Source organism: Seriola dumerili, unplaced genomic scaffold (assembly GCF_002260705.1).
Source record: "Seriola dumerili isolate Sdu_G_001 unplaced genomic scaffold, Sdu_1.0 BDQW01000302.1, whole genome shotgun sequence".
NCBI classification, from domain to species: Eukaryota; Metazoa; Chordata; class Actinopteri; order Carangiformes; family Carangidae; genus Seriola; species Seriola dumerili.
This window is the reverse complement of record NW_019174557.1, coordinates 913905-932162: the sequence shown is the minus strand read 5'-3', so window position 1 is coordinate 932162 and position 18258 is coordinate 913905. Positions and strand designations below refer to the sequence as shown.

The following is an 18258-nucleotide window of genomic DNA, read 5'->3' as shown; positions in this document are numbered from 1 at the left end:
CTCATCAGAATGGTTCAGTCCATGCTTGACTAGGAGAGGCTGTTCCAGAGAGAGAAAGAGAGACAATGTGTGTGTGTGTGTGTGTGTGTGTGTGTGAGAGAGCGAGAGCGAGAGAGGGAGACGGGGGAGGGCGGGTGCAGCTGCCTCTAAGTTGAGTGTGTTGAGGGTGTGCAATTTAGCGCTGGCTGTGCGCCGTTAGCTAGGCCCTGACTAAAGTGCATGTTGTGCTGCTTTGTCTTTTAAAACTGGCTTTATTTGTTTGTTTTACTTGTTAGTGTTTGATAGCACATATAATGAGAGTTTTCAATGATTTGGTTTGTCATTGTTACCACAGATGGTCTTTACGAAGGCATAGTTTCTTTAAAAAGACACATCCTGTTTTTTAGTTGGATGGAGCAGTTTGAACAGGCTTGACCTTCTCTGGCCTTTTAGCCATGTAGCCGATTGATGAGCTCAAGAAATTATTTATCTAACATCTAATGAATGCCCTCAGATTCTTAAGTCCTCCTGTCAAAGGTGAATTTTTCATTTAAAACGATGTTGAGCATTGAATTTCATTTTCTGTCATCCAGTTTGCTCACATTAAAACCAGCTCTCCAGGAGTGGGAGATAGAACTGCTTGAAACAATGTGGCAAATTCTTTGTTTGGTCAAGTTGATTCGATTTTCAGACTCAATTTACTTCTTGCACTCAGAAAGTCAAAAATGTAAATATTCCAAATCTCTATTCCAAAATGAAAGTGGTAACACTGTAAAGATTGAATAAGAGCCTTTAATGGAGAAGCTAGGATGTGTAGCGGGATGAGCTCTGCAGGATGAAAGAGGATATGTTTTTGTGCTGTGGGACATTAAAACCACCAGTGCCACTGATTTTCCTTAGCTCTTGACAAAAACTGCTAAGGTTTACGTTACCATTTTAAAAAAACAGCTACCATGGCCACATTGAGATCCTAATTAGTATTTCCACAGTATTTAAAATAAATGCCCCATAAGTTTTAAATGTTCATGACTGTCAGATGTATATCATTCACCTTAATGATAGAGCTTCTTTCAGTCAAAGCAATCATTGGATTTTTTTATCCTGCAGTTTATTGTTCAGTTGGCCTGTAGCATGGTCAAAGTATGAGAGATCATATTACAGCCTGAGTATGGTCCTCTGCAGTCCACACCGATCAAGTCATTAGAGGGATAATAGTAGACTGAAGCTAACTAAGTACTCAGGTCAGCGGCAGCGTGTGCTCATTTTATTCCACGTAGTACCTCAGGTGACCATGTCATATGTCTGCAGTTGAGATCAATTCTGTCATAGATTCAGTAGAGAGACAAGAGGAGGTTTATTTACAGCTATTTCAGGGTTTCTAATTATATCTTTTTTGACTATGCTGAAAATAAACAATTGCAGCACCAGCCATCTTAAAACAGAGAAATAATGAACTGAAACACAGCTTAACATTTTGAACTGAGTAGGTAGGTATATCTTTAAAACATACAGATCCACAATAAAGGTCAAGTACTCCTGTGATATTTCTGTTACAGTGTTGTGCTTGACCTTTTTTAATCAGAAAACTTTCTTTGCCTATGATGTTATTTAGAAAGGATAGCCCCCTCTGCCCTTTGTCAGAATGGTTTAGTCCATGTTGGCTGTAGATTTCCATAGTGTGGACTAGTTTGTGCTAGAGTTGGGGGATGGGGGTTGCTAAGCAACAGCCTGTGCAGTGTACTTCCCCTCTCTCTGTGCGCTGCTAGCTAGGGTTGATATTGATAATCACCACGCTGTACTTGAAAATGTTGTAGACATAAGGATTGATTTGTATGCTTGTAAATATATCATGCACTTGATAAATGTCATCATAAAGAGAAAAATAATAGTTCATCTTTGTGTTTCATACCATGCAGTGCAGCACAGTGCTGTGTCAGGAATTTACTTTTTGTATTAAAGGGTTTAATTATCACCCACTATAGGTTCAGGTTGGCCACACAGCCTTTATAGAACATACCTCTGCAAGGAACAAAATGGACTAGTCCTAACCGAGCCCCTCCTCCTTTCTTTTATGTTCTCTTGCTGGCCTTTCAGCTGTTCCCTGCTCCCACAATCAACAAATACATGGAAGGCCTCAATCCCACACATCCTGCTAAAGGTCAAAATTTTCTTCTTTTTAAAGCATGTTTAACATTTCTCTCTCTTATTTGAATCTATCTAAGTTCTCATTGCAGCTTCACTCTCTTCTCAAGGTTAGCTTTAATACTTGTAGAGGGTGCTATGCTAGTTGAAGAAGGCTGAGTTTGGCTTGTTTTTCAAATTGTTTGTTTTTTTCCTTTCAATAGAAAACATTAATTTAAGACATTATATAAATGTCAGGGAGTTTGCTTTAAATTCTCACTAACTAGCTTATCAACAGTAGGGACATTCTGTCACCTGCAACATGACAAGATGCCAGGAGTGTGCATGCTTTTTTAACCATTTTGTCCCTGGTGACACTCACATTGGGCTTAGTAACTTAAGTTATTAACTTGAGTCATACATGTTCTCTGTTCATACACACAGGTGACTGTACATATATGTATTTATAGCAGCGTCAACCCATTTGTAGTTGTGAATCTCACAAACATCCTACAGGTGTAAAGCATCTCCCTTGCTAGCAGTCATGAAAGTTGCCATTCATTTTTTTTGCTTGTGTTTTTTTTTTTTTTTTTTTACGCAGTATTGCGTGGCTGCATATCAAACCCACAAGATCGCTCTCAGTCAGATAGAAGCACAATTCCTACCACTATTTTTTTTGGGGGGGGGGGGGGTTATATGGTGGTCATATGGTGTTGCGTGTATATAATATTCATGGAGTGTGAAGTGTCAGAGTGTATTGATGTGGCGGAAAGCTAGGACAATGATGTGTTTTTTTAAAAGTGATGTAGCCAGAGCCTAATAAACAAAGGTCTGGAAATGACTTCGTATCCATGTCAGTGACTGATCAATTAAAAATGCTTTCGTTTGTACCAGTGCCAGTCTAGTTTGGTAGCCAGGTACATACTCAGCAATAACTGGTGCCTAATAAAAAAACTCACCACAGTTTTCTTGACGCTGTTCTCAGGAGGCAAACATGTTTTGGCAAGTTGCACATGCATGTCTATACACTGTATCCCATCCAGAAAAACCTTGTACTTTGTGTTAGGGATCACCTTTCTCGCTGTCTCCAAAACAGGGTTGAATCATATTGGGTAAGATTTGATGAGTAAGAAGTCATACCGTTGAAACATGGTTGCATCTTCTACATCTGACCCAATAATGTGATCCTTTTTTTTACTGAAAGAGAGTTTTGATGTTCATTCTATCTGTGAGGTTGGAATGCCAAGTTTTGTTGTTTGTTTGGCATCACAGAAGCTTAAACTTGAGGACTCCTGCTGTTTACTGCCACTTTGTGACATTTGACCAGCAAATCAATGGCTAGCCACCTGGTGTTGAAACTGGGTTGCAGAGGCACGTACTGAAACAACTACAAGCAGCTATTTTGCAATTTGAGAGAAAAGAAATACTCAAAAACCCAGAGAAGAAGATTGACCTCACTACTTGCCTCATGTTTTTGATGTGTCCAGCTTAGCATGAAGGTATATATGTGAAAGAATTCCTTCTTATGTATGGGGGGGGTAGTTATCGAAGCTTAACTGAGAAGACAATAGTCTAGTCAAGCAAGTTTTTAAAACATGTTATAAAAACGTACTGGAACTTATGTAAACTGTTCTGTGCATTGAAGTAGGTGCATGTTGGATTGTTGACTCCAGTTAAATCCTGCAAGTGATTTATTTGACAGAAGATGCAGAGAGAAAGACAGAAATATAATGGTCTACTCAGTGCATGATATCACAGGAGACAAGCCCAACTTGCATGAAACAACATAATGGGGTGTGAATTCAGACCGATGCACTCTCACCTCAGAGACCTCATTGTGGGGAATATAATTTGGAAATTAATTATCATATAAATTCATTAGGCTTCTGTGAGAATTTAAGCACAAGTAGTGTCTTTGCTGTAAAAGTGAATTAAGTAATTTTTTTCACTCAAAAAAAAAAAGGTGTAGCTTTTGATGGCTGAAATTGCAGTGCGTGTTCAATGCCACACCCAGCTTGTGCGTGTTCACCTAACACATGTAATGATTATTTTCTGCATTCCTCCAAGTCAGGTAGAGCGGAGGACTCACTGACCTAGCTGCAGAGAGCCCTTTTTCTAAATATGGGCTGATAAACTGAGTTAACTTAATGAGCTTGAAGAAAAAAAACATCTAGTAAGATGCTTATTCTTTCCACGCTGGGTTTTATAGTTAATGTCCATATAGTATAAACCATAAAAAAAAAACACGACCTAAACCATAACTATATTTTAACTGTCAACCAGTACAATAAAACTAGTTCTGGATAAGCTGTAGCTTGTATTATAGGAGCTGATATGTTGGACAGAGGTGTTAATTGAGGAATGTTTAATTTGGCTTATTTAAGATTTTTATTTTGTATAATGAAGTTTCTATGTTCTACATTTAGTTGACTTTGTCAGCTTGGTGAAGCCTCAGGGTTAACATAAAATTCTTATTAAGCAGGGTGATGCTGCAACCTGGTATATATATCTGATCTAGAATCCTGCTCAGCTAGCTACAGAGAGCTCAGTCTGGCAGCAAACAGCAGAGCTGACGGCCATTTTGAGTTTCTGCACTGAATCCAGGCGTAGTAAATGAGGCCGTAGGATGGGGGAGGGGGGGATATTGTGCTCTGCGCAGTGTGCAATAACATTGGAATGTGAAGTGTACCAGTGATCGTGCCCATTTACACCGCTCTGTTTTTGTTTGTTTATGCTGACTTTTTGCATGATAGTTTTTTCAGGTTACATTTTTATCCAATTATGCTGAAATACATTCTCACTTATTTTTACAATAAGGAGTTTATGGTCATTGCTGGGAGCATACTTGCTCATATGAAAGCAGAGTAGGAATGGCTTACAGTGTTGTGCGTATGCGCCAGCATCTCAGTGTGCTGCTCAGCTTTACAGTGTAAAGTATACACTCAGTCCAGGTCTTCTAGGCATATGTTGGATTTTTTCCACGCACATGACAGCCTACTAAGCTGCAAAGCACACATTGCTAAATTAAACATTGTTGGTGATCGATGCCTTTTCAGATGACTCTGTCAGCTGCAGTCTTGCAGGTCAGCAATGCAGTAGCAGTAAAGCTAACCAACTTTACAAGTGTAAAACTGAAGCAGGTTATTGCTCTCACCAGATAAGATTTTAAAGATTGCTTGAACAAGAACTGGCTTTATGTGTTCTGTGTCTGTGCTGAAAACAACAGACAGATTTAACAAAAGATAGTATCTACAATTTGAATGTGCCTGCTTTCTGCTATAATATTACAGGAGTGTAAACAGACAGACTGATTAAGCAATACAGTCAACATTTTAACAGCTGAAAAACAAACCCCGGTGCCTGCACATTCATGAGTTCACATTCACTGAAATGTGGGTAAAATATGAAAGCCTCTATCTTGCAGTTTGATGCCTTTGTCCATTGTTCTGCCATGCAGTTTCCTTGTTTTGGGTGTTTTCTTCACCTTTGTGTGTGCTTTGGTTAGCTTCTCATGTCTAATTGATTTCTCTTAGGCTGGCATCGTGCCAACAAATAGCTGATTAGTCACCGGATAAATTTTTTGTTATAGTGTGTATTATCGATTTTAGCTTTAAACTATGCTGAATAAGAATGGCTATCAATGTCATCAAATTATTATATTTGAAATACTATATTCAAAAATCTTGAATAAAAGCATTATCACATTTTTTACTAAATGACCAGAAAGTTAGCTAGTACTGCTGAAACTAAAAGTAATAGGTATATATAATGGACTTTATTGTCATCAACATAATTGTATTTACAGTTTCATGAAATTTGAATTGACCACACAAATTATTGTCTCCCTTTGAAGCCAAGGGCTCAGTTACAACTAAAGGGATAGAGATAGGCTGCTTAATTCAGAGGAGCTAATTTTAGGGTTAAACTTTGATTTGCATTGTCTGTGGATTTCATGCATAGTTGATTCAATAGTCCTAGTTTGAAGCATTAACATACAATTTACTTAAAAAATACATCTCTTTTTCCCTTAGGTTGTCGAAGAATTCTGTTGTAAGTCCATGAACAGGAACCTTTCAGCTTGAAGGTGAGTTATTCATAGATGTTTTAATTAGTATATGCACTGCATGATACTTAATATCACAGCACATTTCTTGTTTTGCTACTGAATGTAAAATGAGAATTTTTATGCAGCTAAGCACAGTCTGCTGCAGCACACAGCTTGTAATTTTGTGTGACTCCCATAAAAAAAAGTTTATAATAATCACATCCATTCCTGCATTAATATACATTAATAAAATGAATATACATGAAATGAATACATATAAAATATAACAACTAGCCTCAACACTACAATTTGTGCAACAAACAGAAGTATGTACGGCAAATCCCTCATGTTTTGCATAACCTCCTTACTGCTGCCAACACTGCCTCAGTTTGTCCATTCTGATTCGCTGAGGACAGAACCAATAGGAAGGTGGGGGGATGGGAGGAAGGTTGGGTTGCTGCTGCTGGTAACTTCAATGTCATTCCTATTCTCTGGATCGGGGTTTAGGTAAACATGAAATTCATAAGTTAAAAGAGAAAATTAAGGCAAGGGGAATTTGTCAGAGCAGTTAAAGCTTTTCTGACTGACATGAAAAAGGGTTTCTGGCACACTGAGCTGCACCTAGACTGTTACTTTAGGGCAGATACAGCAGGGTGTAATCAGGTAGTAAGGATCTGCCTGATTTGGCCCGGATACTGAGTCAAATTTGTGGTGAGGAGAGAGGTTGTTAGGGAACCGATCAGTTTGGTATGCAGACCTCTGAGAAAGAAGAACCTTCTAGAATAGAAGAAACAAGAAAGCCACAGGGCTCTACAGTGACCTCTTGTGTTTCTTCTGAAACTCTACAGCCATTTCTTTACTATGCAGTGCGTAAAGTCCAGGACAGGTTCATAAGCGAAAAAGACTGTGCTGTTAACTGCTCTCACTATGTGTTGTAGATCTTTCCCAGATTCCTCATGCCCTGTGATAGCATCTAATCTCTCCTTGTCACTCCACAGGCAGCAATGGAAGTTGTTGTGACAGAGGAGAAGAAGAAGATTTTCCGTGCCAGGAAAACCATGAAGATCAGTGATCGACAACAACTGGAGAGTCTTCACAGCACTTTGTTGACATCATCTCCAGGTTTGTCCAACCCATCTCCACCACCTCTAATGAATGGCACACACAAAGAGGATGGACAAAAAGTAGGAGACAAAGAGCAAAACAACATCTTGGACACAAACTCCCCCAACGCCACATCACCTGCCTCTCCTGCTCCTTTCTTGTCCCTGAATCTATCACCTTCCCCTGCCTCTTCACAAAGTCCAAAAGCAAAGGAAGAAACTCCTACTTCTCCCACATCACCATTCCACTCTCTAAACTTTGAACTGAAAAAGATGGAGGCGGACGAGGAGGAGGAGAAGAAAGGTTCTTCATCATCCTCATCAAATGAGCCTGTTACACTAGTATCAACAGAATCTAAGGAAAACAAGGAAAAAGACACTGAAGTGATTCCAGAGGTGGAAAAGAAAGAGGTAAATGTTTCAAAGTTTTAAGAAAATTGTGCAGAGGCTTTCATTAAACATTTATTTATTCTACAAATTAATATCAGTGATGTCGGTTTATAATGGAGTTGTTCAGAGAGTCAAAAAAAGTTTCCAATAATTATCAATTTATGCTCTTCCTTAGGAGGAACAGAATGCAAAAGTTGACCCAGCTGTGGATTCGGCAAAGGAGTCTGTTAAAGGTTTGGTTCCATGTTCGCCTCTGCCACCTCCAGTATCTGACTGCACAGAACCAATGGATACAGATAGTGACACTACAAAGGCCAAGGACCCTGAGGCCTCCACAGCCAAATTAAAAGATGAAAAACCTTCTTCACCTAAATCTATAACTTCCGATTCCTCTCCTTCTTGTCCTCCCCCGTCTCATCCAGCTTCCTCCTCTAGTGTGGATCTAAAACCAAAAAAGGAAATCAAAGAGGATGACATAAAAAAAGAGAAGAATAAAAAAGAAGATGTGAAGAAAGGACCCATCAGTGAGGATAAGATGGATGTGGATTTGGTGAAAGTAGAGATTAGAAAGGAAAAAACTGATATTGGAAAAACCACAAAGCCATCTCGGCCATCATCCACTCCACCATCTAATACAGGTATGTGAGTGGACATTGTGTCACATAGCTTCAAGATAATTGGATATCTGCTGATCTTTACCAATATAGAATAATAATTTCTTGTTCTTTAGTTAAACTAATGTAGACTTGAAATAGGCGATGAAGACTCTAAGGTTCAGGGTTATTACAAAAAGACTCATCGTCAATTACAGTCTGCATTACATTTAAATAAGATACAACTTAGAATGGTGTAGTACTCAGGCAATTTAATATTGCATGTTTTGCAATTATTTGAGATTGATGTAATGGGCAGACCGATCTATCCGTTTGATCCTAGTTATGGATCAAGCTCCAGAAAAACTGAAATTCTCCTCTAGAGTTGCAGAGGATAGTATGCTACTGTTTTCAGGTTGTTTCTTACTCCCTGTGATTTGTAAATCGACATCATCAATTATCCAGATCTTAAACAAAGTATATTATTTTGAGTGTGAATTGATGCATTTGATATCACATTTGGAGAAACCATAATTTTGGGTGGACAACCCCTTACGACTTCACGATATTACGTTACATCATTTCTAACATTAAAAACTAGGTAATTTTAATATGTGATCTTCTGTATCATGACAATTTGATATCCTGTTTACATCATTATGTCACTGGCCTGTAGTTTCTGAGAGGAGTTTGTCATTGCTTATCTGTCTAGTTGAAAGTTCAGACCAAATGTAAATTGGACTTGCATTTATCGACATGGCTTGTTTTTATGCTATCTGGTTTGCTGTCATAAAGGTAATGTCCTGAAGTTGAAATTGTGCAGAAATATAATAATACACTGACTGAAAACTTGAAGTCAAACACAAGAAATCCATCAAAGCTGCTAGTGGGGTCTGACTCTCGAGTTCAGATAAAGGGTAATGAATGGGAAGTAAGCAGGTCTTTGTCTTTGTTTCCCAAGTAGTGCAAGAGGACAAGGGCTCGACCTCGGGACTGAAACGCACTTTATCAGAGGGTTCTGAAAAAGATGGACAAACCGTGAAAAGAGAGGGGAAGAGGCCCAAGGTGGAGCGTGAGGAATTGGAGGCACAACTGGAACTTAAAATTACTGCAAAAGCTGGGAGTCACCATAAACTTGAAAAGGTTTGTATGCAACTATCCTGCTGCATTTTTCCCCCAGTCTAAGCTGCCAACTCTACTTTGGTGGCAATGGATATTAAAAAAGTAATGACACAATTTTGCTTTTTTTTTCATCTTTACCTGATATTCTTTCTCAGATTGTGCAACAGCTAGTGGATGAACGGCTGAGGGTCTTGGAGCTGACAATGTTTGACAAACATTTCCAAGAACTCAAGGACAGAGTAGACAAGATCGAATGTGCCACCAAACACCAAACTGCCATTAACACACTCCAAGTAAGTAGATGGCATCATTGTAATCTTACGAGCTGCTAAAATTCACTCCTTACAGTTAGCAGCGATCAAATGTAACATCCACCTCCCTCTCTACTGTTTTGTAGGCCAAAATAGCCCGATTAGCAAAAAAGTTTGGTGAAGCTAATCAGGCATCGGAGAACAAAAGGAAACAGGAGGTAATACATGTTTTTCCTTTTTTTTCTTTTTAAAAAAACAATATTACTTGCATACCTTGTATGCAGGTAATATTTTATGAAAATGTCCTGACAGCATATTGTCTGATTTCTGCAGGCACTTGCTGCTGCTGCTGCTGCTGCTGCTGCTGCTACTGCCGCTAAGACTACAACCGTTCCAAACAACCCTCAAGCTCAACGGTAAGTGTGCCCATGCCTAGAGCAGTTTCTCCTCTAGATTCCTTTCTACAATACTATATATAGTAACTTATAAATTGCACAGTAAGGTCTTCAGGGTTTTTGGAAGTGATTTTTTTATCACTTCACTGCAGGTTCACATGTTTGCCAGACCATTTCATCATGTGACAAAATATTTTGAGTTTTCAAAATTCATAGCATCATTGTATTTAAACATGTTATCTTTGAATACAGCAGTGTGTGCTCTTTGGTATTGTGTGAATATAATTTGGCCTTTGTATGAACGTGACAATACCGGACTGAAGCCAGTACTACACACTGAGCCGTTCACAGCGTGAATAGTTGACATTGTCCCAGGTTGCTATCTGTAATCCCTAGAGGCAGAATTTTAAAACTAATGGATAGAATAACAAATCCTTACATCCTCTAAATCCATACCTTTTTTGGAAACCAAGATTCCATGTCTCTTGTTCGGTTTTCCTGGATCAGCTTTTTTAAACTCTTAACTTCACTCCAAATATTTCTTTAGACTGGTTTGGAATAAACAAACACATGTGCCAGTCTGTGTTTTGCACCTGCAAAGTAACCCCGCGTGGGTCCAGGTCCTGAGTCTTGTGACGTTCTACAATGTGAAGCCTGAGCGTTTCCTCATCCAGTGCAGAGTGTAGTTAAAACTGCACCTCTCCTCCCAACAGCGTGCTCCGTCGGCAGACAGTAGAGCCACATCGTGAGGTGCCCAGTGAAGAAGTGGTGCCCTCTGTTGGTAAGACTCCTGCACTGTCTGTCAAGAAGGACAAGAAAGAAGAGAAAATGGAGGAGGAAGAGGACAAAGATATGGCACGTCATATTGCCATGGCAAAAAAGCTGGCAGAATACAGTGAGGGAAGATGCAGAGCAGACATTAAACTCCGCACGATCACTTCCCAGTTGGAGAAAGTGCTGTACCACAACTGCAAAAGAAGCTCAGGGAATCCCAGGGCTGATCGCTACGCATCGTACATATTCCGCTCCTTAGTCCCATATGATGTCTACTGTGACTGGGTTGCAAAGGTCAACTATGTTGGATTATTGGGCAAGGACGCACTGCCCACGAACTTAAGGAAGACGATGAGGATGTACATTGAGCGTCGATTCCCTCTACTGTCCTGTGACAGCTGGAGAGAAATTCGGGATGTTATCAATGAAATACTGCGAGTGAAGAGAAGAGCAGAATTTTTTCGAGAATATGATGAAAGAACAACTCAAAGAGTTTTTATCTACTAACAATATCTTATCTGACTATGAATTACGTTTTAGGAAAAACACAGCACAACTACAGCGGCCTTAAAAGTAGTAAATGATTTCAGTGAATCCTTAGACAACAAGCAACCTTGTGCAGCCCCTTTCATTGTCTTGTCTAAGGCTTTTAACACTGTGGATCATGCAATATTGAAGTAAAGACCTATCAATGTAGGACTGAACAAACTGTCCGTAGGTTTGAAAACTGTTTATCAGGCAGACCTCAGTGCGTGCAGGCGGAACTTCAGTTCTAGCTCCCTTAGTGTATCTAAGGGTGTGCCCCAGGGATCGGTCCTTGGACCACTCCTATTCAATATATATATATATCAACAGTCCTCATCAAAATGTTTCCAATGCAAATTTCCACTTTTATGCAGATGATACTGTTCTGCCTCTACATCAAGCCAGGCTCCTTGTCAGCTTCAACAAGCTTTTAACACTGCGCAAGGTACCTTGTGTGATTTAAAATTTAGTTCTGAATGCTGACAAAACAAAAGTAACAATGTTTTCTAGTACAAAATCAAAGCCACTAAACCTTTCATCTATCACTCTCAGAGTCCAATCTCAGGACTCTGAGATTGAGTCTGCATCTCAATACAAATATCTAGGGATTGTAATTGACGATTCTCTATTTTATGCCTCAAATATAGCAATTAGTGACAAAAACTAAAGCTGAAATTGGGTTTTCATTTTAGAATCAAGTCTTACCTTTCTTTCGATACCAAAAGATTTGTCACTGTCATATTTATGTCTGTGCTGGACTATGGCAATGTAGTATACATGCATGCATCTTTGCAATGCTTACACGCGCTGGGTACTGTCCACCATGGAGCACTGAGGTTTATGACAAATTTTAATGCCCTTACTCACCATTGCTCATTGTATGCTCAGGTTGGATTGTCTGCCTTGTCCACCCTTAGACTTAACCACTGGCATATTCTTATTTGTAAGGTTATTCTTGGTCTGCTTCCATCTCACCTACAAATCTGTATCCTTCAAATAAATATGGGAAATTACTGTCTTCGCTCCCAGGACTTATTCCTATTATCTCTCCCTAAAGCCCAAACTGAACTGGGAAAAAGGTTGCTGCTCCCTCTGCTTGGAATAAGTTGCAAAATAACCTGAATGTTTGGGAGCTGGTCTCACTGGATGCATTTAAAGCAATTTTAAATGACTTGGAGGCCTGGACATCTGGCTGTAGATGTTTTGACTGATGACTTATTCATATTGCCCCCGTTTGATCCCCTATGTTGATGACTTGTGACGAATATGATGAATATTTTTGATATTTTACAATTCTGTAATTTATTCTTTATTTTCATTTTTTGTTGTCACATGTGTCTCTGCAACCATGTTAATTGTGCTGCTGCCTGTCTCTGCTAGGATGCTCTTATAAGAGAGATTTTTTATCTCAGAGACTTTTCCTGGTTAAATAAAGGTTAAATAAAAATAATTGCTGTCATTTTGAGGGTTTCATGTTACAGCAACAGAAGCATACTGGGACAATTGTCATTATGTGTCATTGAAATTATCAAAACGTTTTGTCTAAATATCAGTCTCACTGCACCCTGATGACTTGTACACAAAAAGTTGTGGAGTTGGCACCACACTTAAAAACGCTTAACTATAATTGCATACCGATAAATGCTTTAATGAAAATTCAGACATGTACTTTAATTATGTGGTCGAGTCTTGCCACATGTTGTTCAAAGATGACTGTATGAAATGGAATAAATTGAAATCTCAGCACCTTACCACATTCAATCGTCTTCCTGTCATGGACATAAACGGCTCAAAGTGTGAAAAACTCTAAGCATAAGCAATCTTTCTGAACAGGCCAGTCCGGACTTCCATGGAGGTAAAGCAGACTCAAGCAACAGTTTCTTCCTCCAGCACACCTGGTGAGTTGTAGGATTTCCTTTTGCGTAGGATGTTTTATTGGTCTTTATTTTCGATAGAATAACCAGTGGCATTATAGTTTGCATGTTTTCTATGTGTTCATGTGATTTTTGTCTGGATTCTGTCATGTCCCGTCCATTGTGCTAAGAAATGTTTTAAAAGACCAAATCCAACTATGATTTGATCAAACTAACATGTATTCCCTGTGAAGCCAAACACAGAGCGACATGTTCCTTCATTACCATTAACATGAGCACCATATTTTATTTTGAAGCAATCGACATACGCTGCCCTGCTGGCTTAAATACTCACATGCATTACCAAGTCTGCAGCTGAAAATGGTCCCCATCTCTATTTAGTCCAGTCAGAGTTATTTTTATTAAAAACTACAGTGCCCAACTGCCTTTTTAAAAAATGAAAGTGCACATTTTGGATATTTTTTTGTTTAAGTATCACTCTCACTGCATCTAGATTCTTGCCAGCTTTGAAAGGAAAGCCAGTCCCACATCAAAAAAATAAAAAATATGTTTTTGATAACTAATGGGCTTGGAGCTGAGTGCCACAGACAGGCTCAGGAAGGTTTTGGTCTGAGATGTACTGATAATAATGGATCTATCACCATCCTTATTCTTTCAGTTTCCTGTTGGTGTGTGTAAGCATGTGAATGAATTTGTCTGTATCTGAGTGGATGAGTTGGAATAGGTGTTTACCTGTCTTTTGCTCATTGCATGCTGGGATAGGTTATTAATGGATGATTACAATGAGGACTAATCTGCTTCTGGTTTTGCACCCTTTAGTTGACTGTAATTAATAAGGAGCAGATGAGTAAAGGAGTGCAAAATCCTGTTCATTTGAAAATCTCAGTGACACTTTCCTATTTTCCTCAGCAAATCCAGCTCCACAAGCTCTTACAGCCCCAGTCCCAGCTCCAGCAGCAACATCCACCTCGACAGCCATGGTTACACAGGCCCCCATCCTCCAGCTAATCACCTCCACCTCTAATGCTGCTTCCACTGGCATTACCACTCAGAGTCCCACAGGCACCCTACTGCTGAAGACGGCCCCTGGGAGCAGCATGGTGGCTACAGGCCAGCCGCTTCTCATCCAGCTGCCTTTATCAGTGACTAATGGCCAGGCAGGAACGCTGGTCAACATCCCTGTCTCCTCTCTGTCTGCAGCCAACTCACTCAACAAGGCCAAAACCACTGCTTCCACTGCTACTTTTATACTCAAGCCTGCTCCCACCACTACCACAGCACCAATGTCTGCCCCAGCCGCTGCCACTGTCCCAGCGCTCCAGGCCTCCACTGGCCAGATGTCTTCTGCCCAAATCTCTCTTGCCCGAGCCGTGTACCAGGGTGGTGCTGGGGGGATAACTACGCCCAATGCTGGGGTGTCTGTTACCACAGCCAGGACGCCAGCTCAGTCTGTGTCTGTAGCCGGAGCTATGTCGTCAGCCTCTTCACCAGCAACATCGGGGCCAGCAGCAACAGGTTCCACTGCTCCAGGACCCCCACAAGGGACGTCTCTGACATCAAAGACAGGTGGGGGTTTGCGTTGATTAAAAAGGTTGTTTTGTTTGGTGGTATATAAAATGTCATCTCTGCTGGATTCAGAAGCTTGTAAAAATCAAGTTGTCTGTCATGTGGGCCACGTGCACAAACGTCAGACGGGGAGATAAAAGACATGGCAACATTTGGTTTTCACTTAAAATGTATATTATCGTTTAAACGTCATTCTGCCTTTCTGTACCATTTGCTTGTTTTGGTGTTTTGTTGCTGTATTTGTCTTTTTTATTTTTTTATTTCTCTTAATCAACTTTTATTTTCTCTTTTCTCAGACAACCAAGCTACAGGAGCCACTTCATCCAAATCAGCCACGACACGACCCAAAGGCTCTGTCATCGATCTCACTGAAGACGATGATGATGTGCAAGGTAAGGCTGGAGCGTACCTGTTTTTCCCATACAATAAAATAGATTTTTAATTCATGATGTTTGTTCAAATATTGCATTGAAAAGCAGCTTTAAGTCTTATTATGTTGTATTGCACGCTCTGCAGTGACAGGAGTGAAAAATGCCACCCTTGCAGCCCCCTCTCCGAGTCAGCGTCCTCACCCAGTTGTCAGCATTCCCAACAGTAAGACCGCCACATTATATTGATGTCATATTCTAACAAATGCATAAACCACTGCTTTACATGTCATGTTAGTTATTGGGCACTGTTATGATAAATATTGTATCTAATTCTTAATAAAAAAAGAAACACAATTAAAGTTTGTGTATTTTGCATGTAAACTGCATATCTAATTTTCACATCTGCTCTGTCCTCAGGTTCAGGAGCAAGGTCGTCCCCGCAAATCAGTCAGAACTCTTCCAGCAATCCTCAGTTGACAGTCCACCACCGCCCCCCACTGGTGATGAATTAGAAATACATTTTTTTATATTTTGCATAGAACAAATTTAGTTTTTTTAATTCTATACCTTATCTGTTAAGTCTTGGTTATTTATTATTTGAATGTGATGTTGTAACGAAATGTGCGGATCTTATGCTGAGAGGCTGCCATCAGTCCAGTTGACTTTGTCCAGCAGACAGATTCTTAACTGTAAAAGCTCAATTTGATGGCTGTTTGGAAGTTGAGCTTTTATTTATCTCAGTTTATGAAAAACTTTCTCCATAACATTTCTAGAACCACTTTCATTTCACTATAAATGATAAGAAGATGTTTTTAAATTATTCAAGAAATAGTTGTCATGATCATATTTAGCCCCTTTTACTAGATGACTAACTTATGACGGTTTCCTCTTTTATAGGACTCTCCATTGAAATCCCGCACTGTAACCACTACTGCGCCAGCCAGGGGCTCCAGCATGGTACTGCCCCCTCTCCCAGCAGCACCTGCACCTCCACGTTTACCCCCCGAGGCTGAGCGCACCTCACCTCCTCAGCAACCTCAGCTGAAGCTGGTGCCAAGTCAGACTGGTATAGTGCTGTCCTGGTGTGTGGCAGAAACTGATCGGACCTGTGCAGCTGTAGACAGCTATCACCTCTATGCCTTCCATCAAGACAACTCAAGCAGCAATGCAGCACAGCAGCACTGGAAGAAGATTGGGGAGGTGAAGGCCCTTCCTCTTCCCATGGCCTGTACACTGACCCAGTTCCAGTCTGGCTCCACTTATCATTTTGCTGTTCGAGCCAAAGACATCTACGGGCGCTTTGGCTCCTTCTGTGAACCTCAGTGCACAAATGTCATCAGTTCCAGCTCAAGTTGAACAGTTAAGGAATGGAAACCTTTTTTTGCATTTGAAAGTTCATGACTTCCTTTACTTCTTTTTTGTTAGGAACTCAAATATTGTGCATTGAAGACATACAGTATCTGTAAATATCTACATTACAACTGGACTTCTGACTGACTTGGGAAATTGAAGCAACAAACAGTTGGTTTTGTCTGGTTAATGTATGTATTGTATTTTTTGTGACTTAAGCTGTTGTACATAATTGAATTACTTTGCCTCTCTACCAAGTTGGATATTTATGTTGTTGACTCCTGTTACTCTGACCCAGATGTCTTTGCTTTACTTGAGAAGAGGTGACAGGATTATCAATGTAAACTCAGAATTGCACAGATATGTATAAATGTGTGGTAGAAACTGAATGATAACTTTTGTAAGTTCTGTCTGGTACCCAGACTTTGACAAACACAATAAAAGGTTTTATTAAAGTCTTGACTTAGTAAATTTGTGACTAATTGTATCTGCTGTTGTTTGGTTCATAGCTTTTCACTGCAATTACTGACACCACCAGTCTACCACCTTAATTACAACAGTACCCGTAGAGATACTGGCACTTTGGTAACGTGTGTGAGAAAATCCCATGTTTTACCAATTAAAATGGATATACAGTACTTTGTACACAGACACACTGAATGCCTTGTATTTCCCCTGCATGGTGATCCAGATAATTAGGCTGATCTGCTGAAGCTTTGTTTTCCTCAGAAATCTCACAGCTGCTCTATAAATCTGGCAGCCTATGATGAAACGCAGATCTGCCAACATTAGTGATGACATTAACTATAGCACTCATCTTCTAGTTGTTCCACACAGACCACAAGAGGATGACAGTGTCTAGCATAGTATTGCATTTCTCATTTGTTGCTTTAACAGCAGAAGCAGAGAGCTGAAAAAGTACATTGGTTGTTATGAAGCAAAGAGAAAATGATTAAGTGCAGGTGTCCACTGCATAGATATGATTTGAAGAATTACAAAACAAGCCACCAAATCAAAATGGTTATTAGTCCTCATGTATGAGTAATGTGCACAATAAACCATATCACCTAACACAATAGATCAGGAGACATGGTTCTTTGAAAACAAAGGTAGCCCTGGTGGTGGTGCTAGTGGAAAACCAATGGGCTTATTCATGTTCAGTTGAAAACTGAGTCTGGTCTGATGGTGGTGCTATAGCACCACCGCTGTGTCCCAATATTTAAATGTGTTAAATATTGGGGCACATCCGCCTAAACCAGTCAGGAGGATTGCCAGGGGACGAAAGAACCAGATGGAACTACTCAGGAATCTAGAGAGAAAGGTGGCACCCACTTGGGGGTGGCCAGATGGTCCATGGAAGCATCAATGAAGTCAACCACACAGTCCCACCAAAACCAAGGAAGAAACTGGATGCCAGAATTCCTGGTTCAGATACTCTTGGAAAAGACTAGATTTGGGGGAACTAAGGATTTAAACTAAGATTTAAACTAAGCTTGGATCCAGGACGGTTGACCCACCTCACCTCTAACTACTGAAGTGTTGTTGTACATAAGATCAAGCTGACTGCAATAGAATAGAGCCAAATGGAAAGCAAGAGAGATAGGCTATTGGTCTTGTTTATTAATATGTGTCTTGTTTTTCATAAGTGTCTCTGTGTTTTTAATGTTTCAAATCCATGACTGAAGGAGAACGATATCTTACTCTGTTGCAGTCAGCTTGATCTTATGTACAACAACACTTCAGTAGCATAAAAAAGTGTAAGTGGAGGTGACAAATAAATCTGATTTAGATTTTAACTG

The 18258-nt window shown here is 39.9% G+C and overlaps 1 protein-coding gene across 6 annotated transcripts in view; it reads left to right on the top strand.

The window, feature by feature from the left end:
- LOC111231535 (activating transcription factor 7-interacting protein 1-like) overlaps nucleotides 1–16889 on the top strand; it is a 30711-nt gene extending 13822 nt beyond the window's left edge. For 2 of the 6 annotated variants that reach the window (XM_022758667.1, XM_022758664.1), the window contains exons 2-14: nucleotides 6132–6184; nucleotides 7144–7659; nucleotides 7814–8276; nucleotides 9193–9374; nucleotides 9509–9646; nucleotides 9751–9822; nucleotides 9938–10020; nucleotides 13132–13196; nucleotides 14082–14738; nucleotides 15035–15130; nucleotides 15255–15332; nucleotides 15527–15609; nucleotides 16007–16889. In XM_022758667.1, the coding sequence (XP_022614388.1) occupies nucleotides 7150–7659; nucleotides 7814–8276; nucleotides 9193–9374; nucleotides 9509–9646; nucleotides 9751–9822; nucleotides 9938–10020; nucleotides 13132–13196; nucleotides 14082–14738; nucleotides 15035–15130; nucleotides 15255–15332; nucleotides 15527–15609; nucleotides 16007–16465 (2886 nt within the window). In that variant the 5' untranslated portion in view covers nucleotides 6132–6184; nucleotides 7144–7149 and the 3' untranslated portion in view covers nucleotides 16466–16889. Of the gene's footprint in view, nucleotides 1–2073; nucleotides 2138–6131; nucleotides 6185–7143; nucleotides 7660–7813; nucleotides 8277–9192; nucleotides 9375–9508; nucleotides 9647–9750; nucleotides 9823–9937; nucleotides 10021–13131; nucleotides 13197–14081; nucleotides 14739–15034; nucleotides 15131–15254; nucleotides 15333–15526; nucleotides 15610–16006 lie in introns of all 6 variants that reach the window. The other 4 variants (XM_022758666.1, XM_022758670.1, XM_022758668.1 and 1 more) reach the window with 4 other exon arrangements.
- The last annotated feature ends 1369 nt before the right edge of the window (nucleotides 16890–18258 follow it).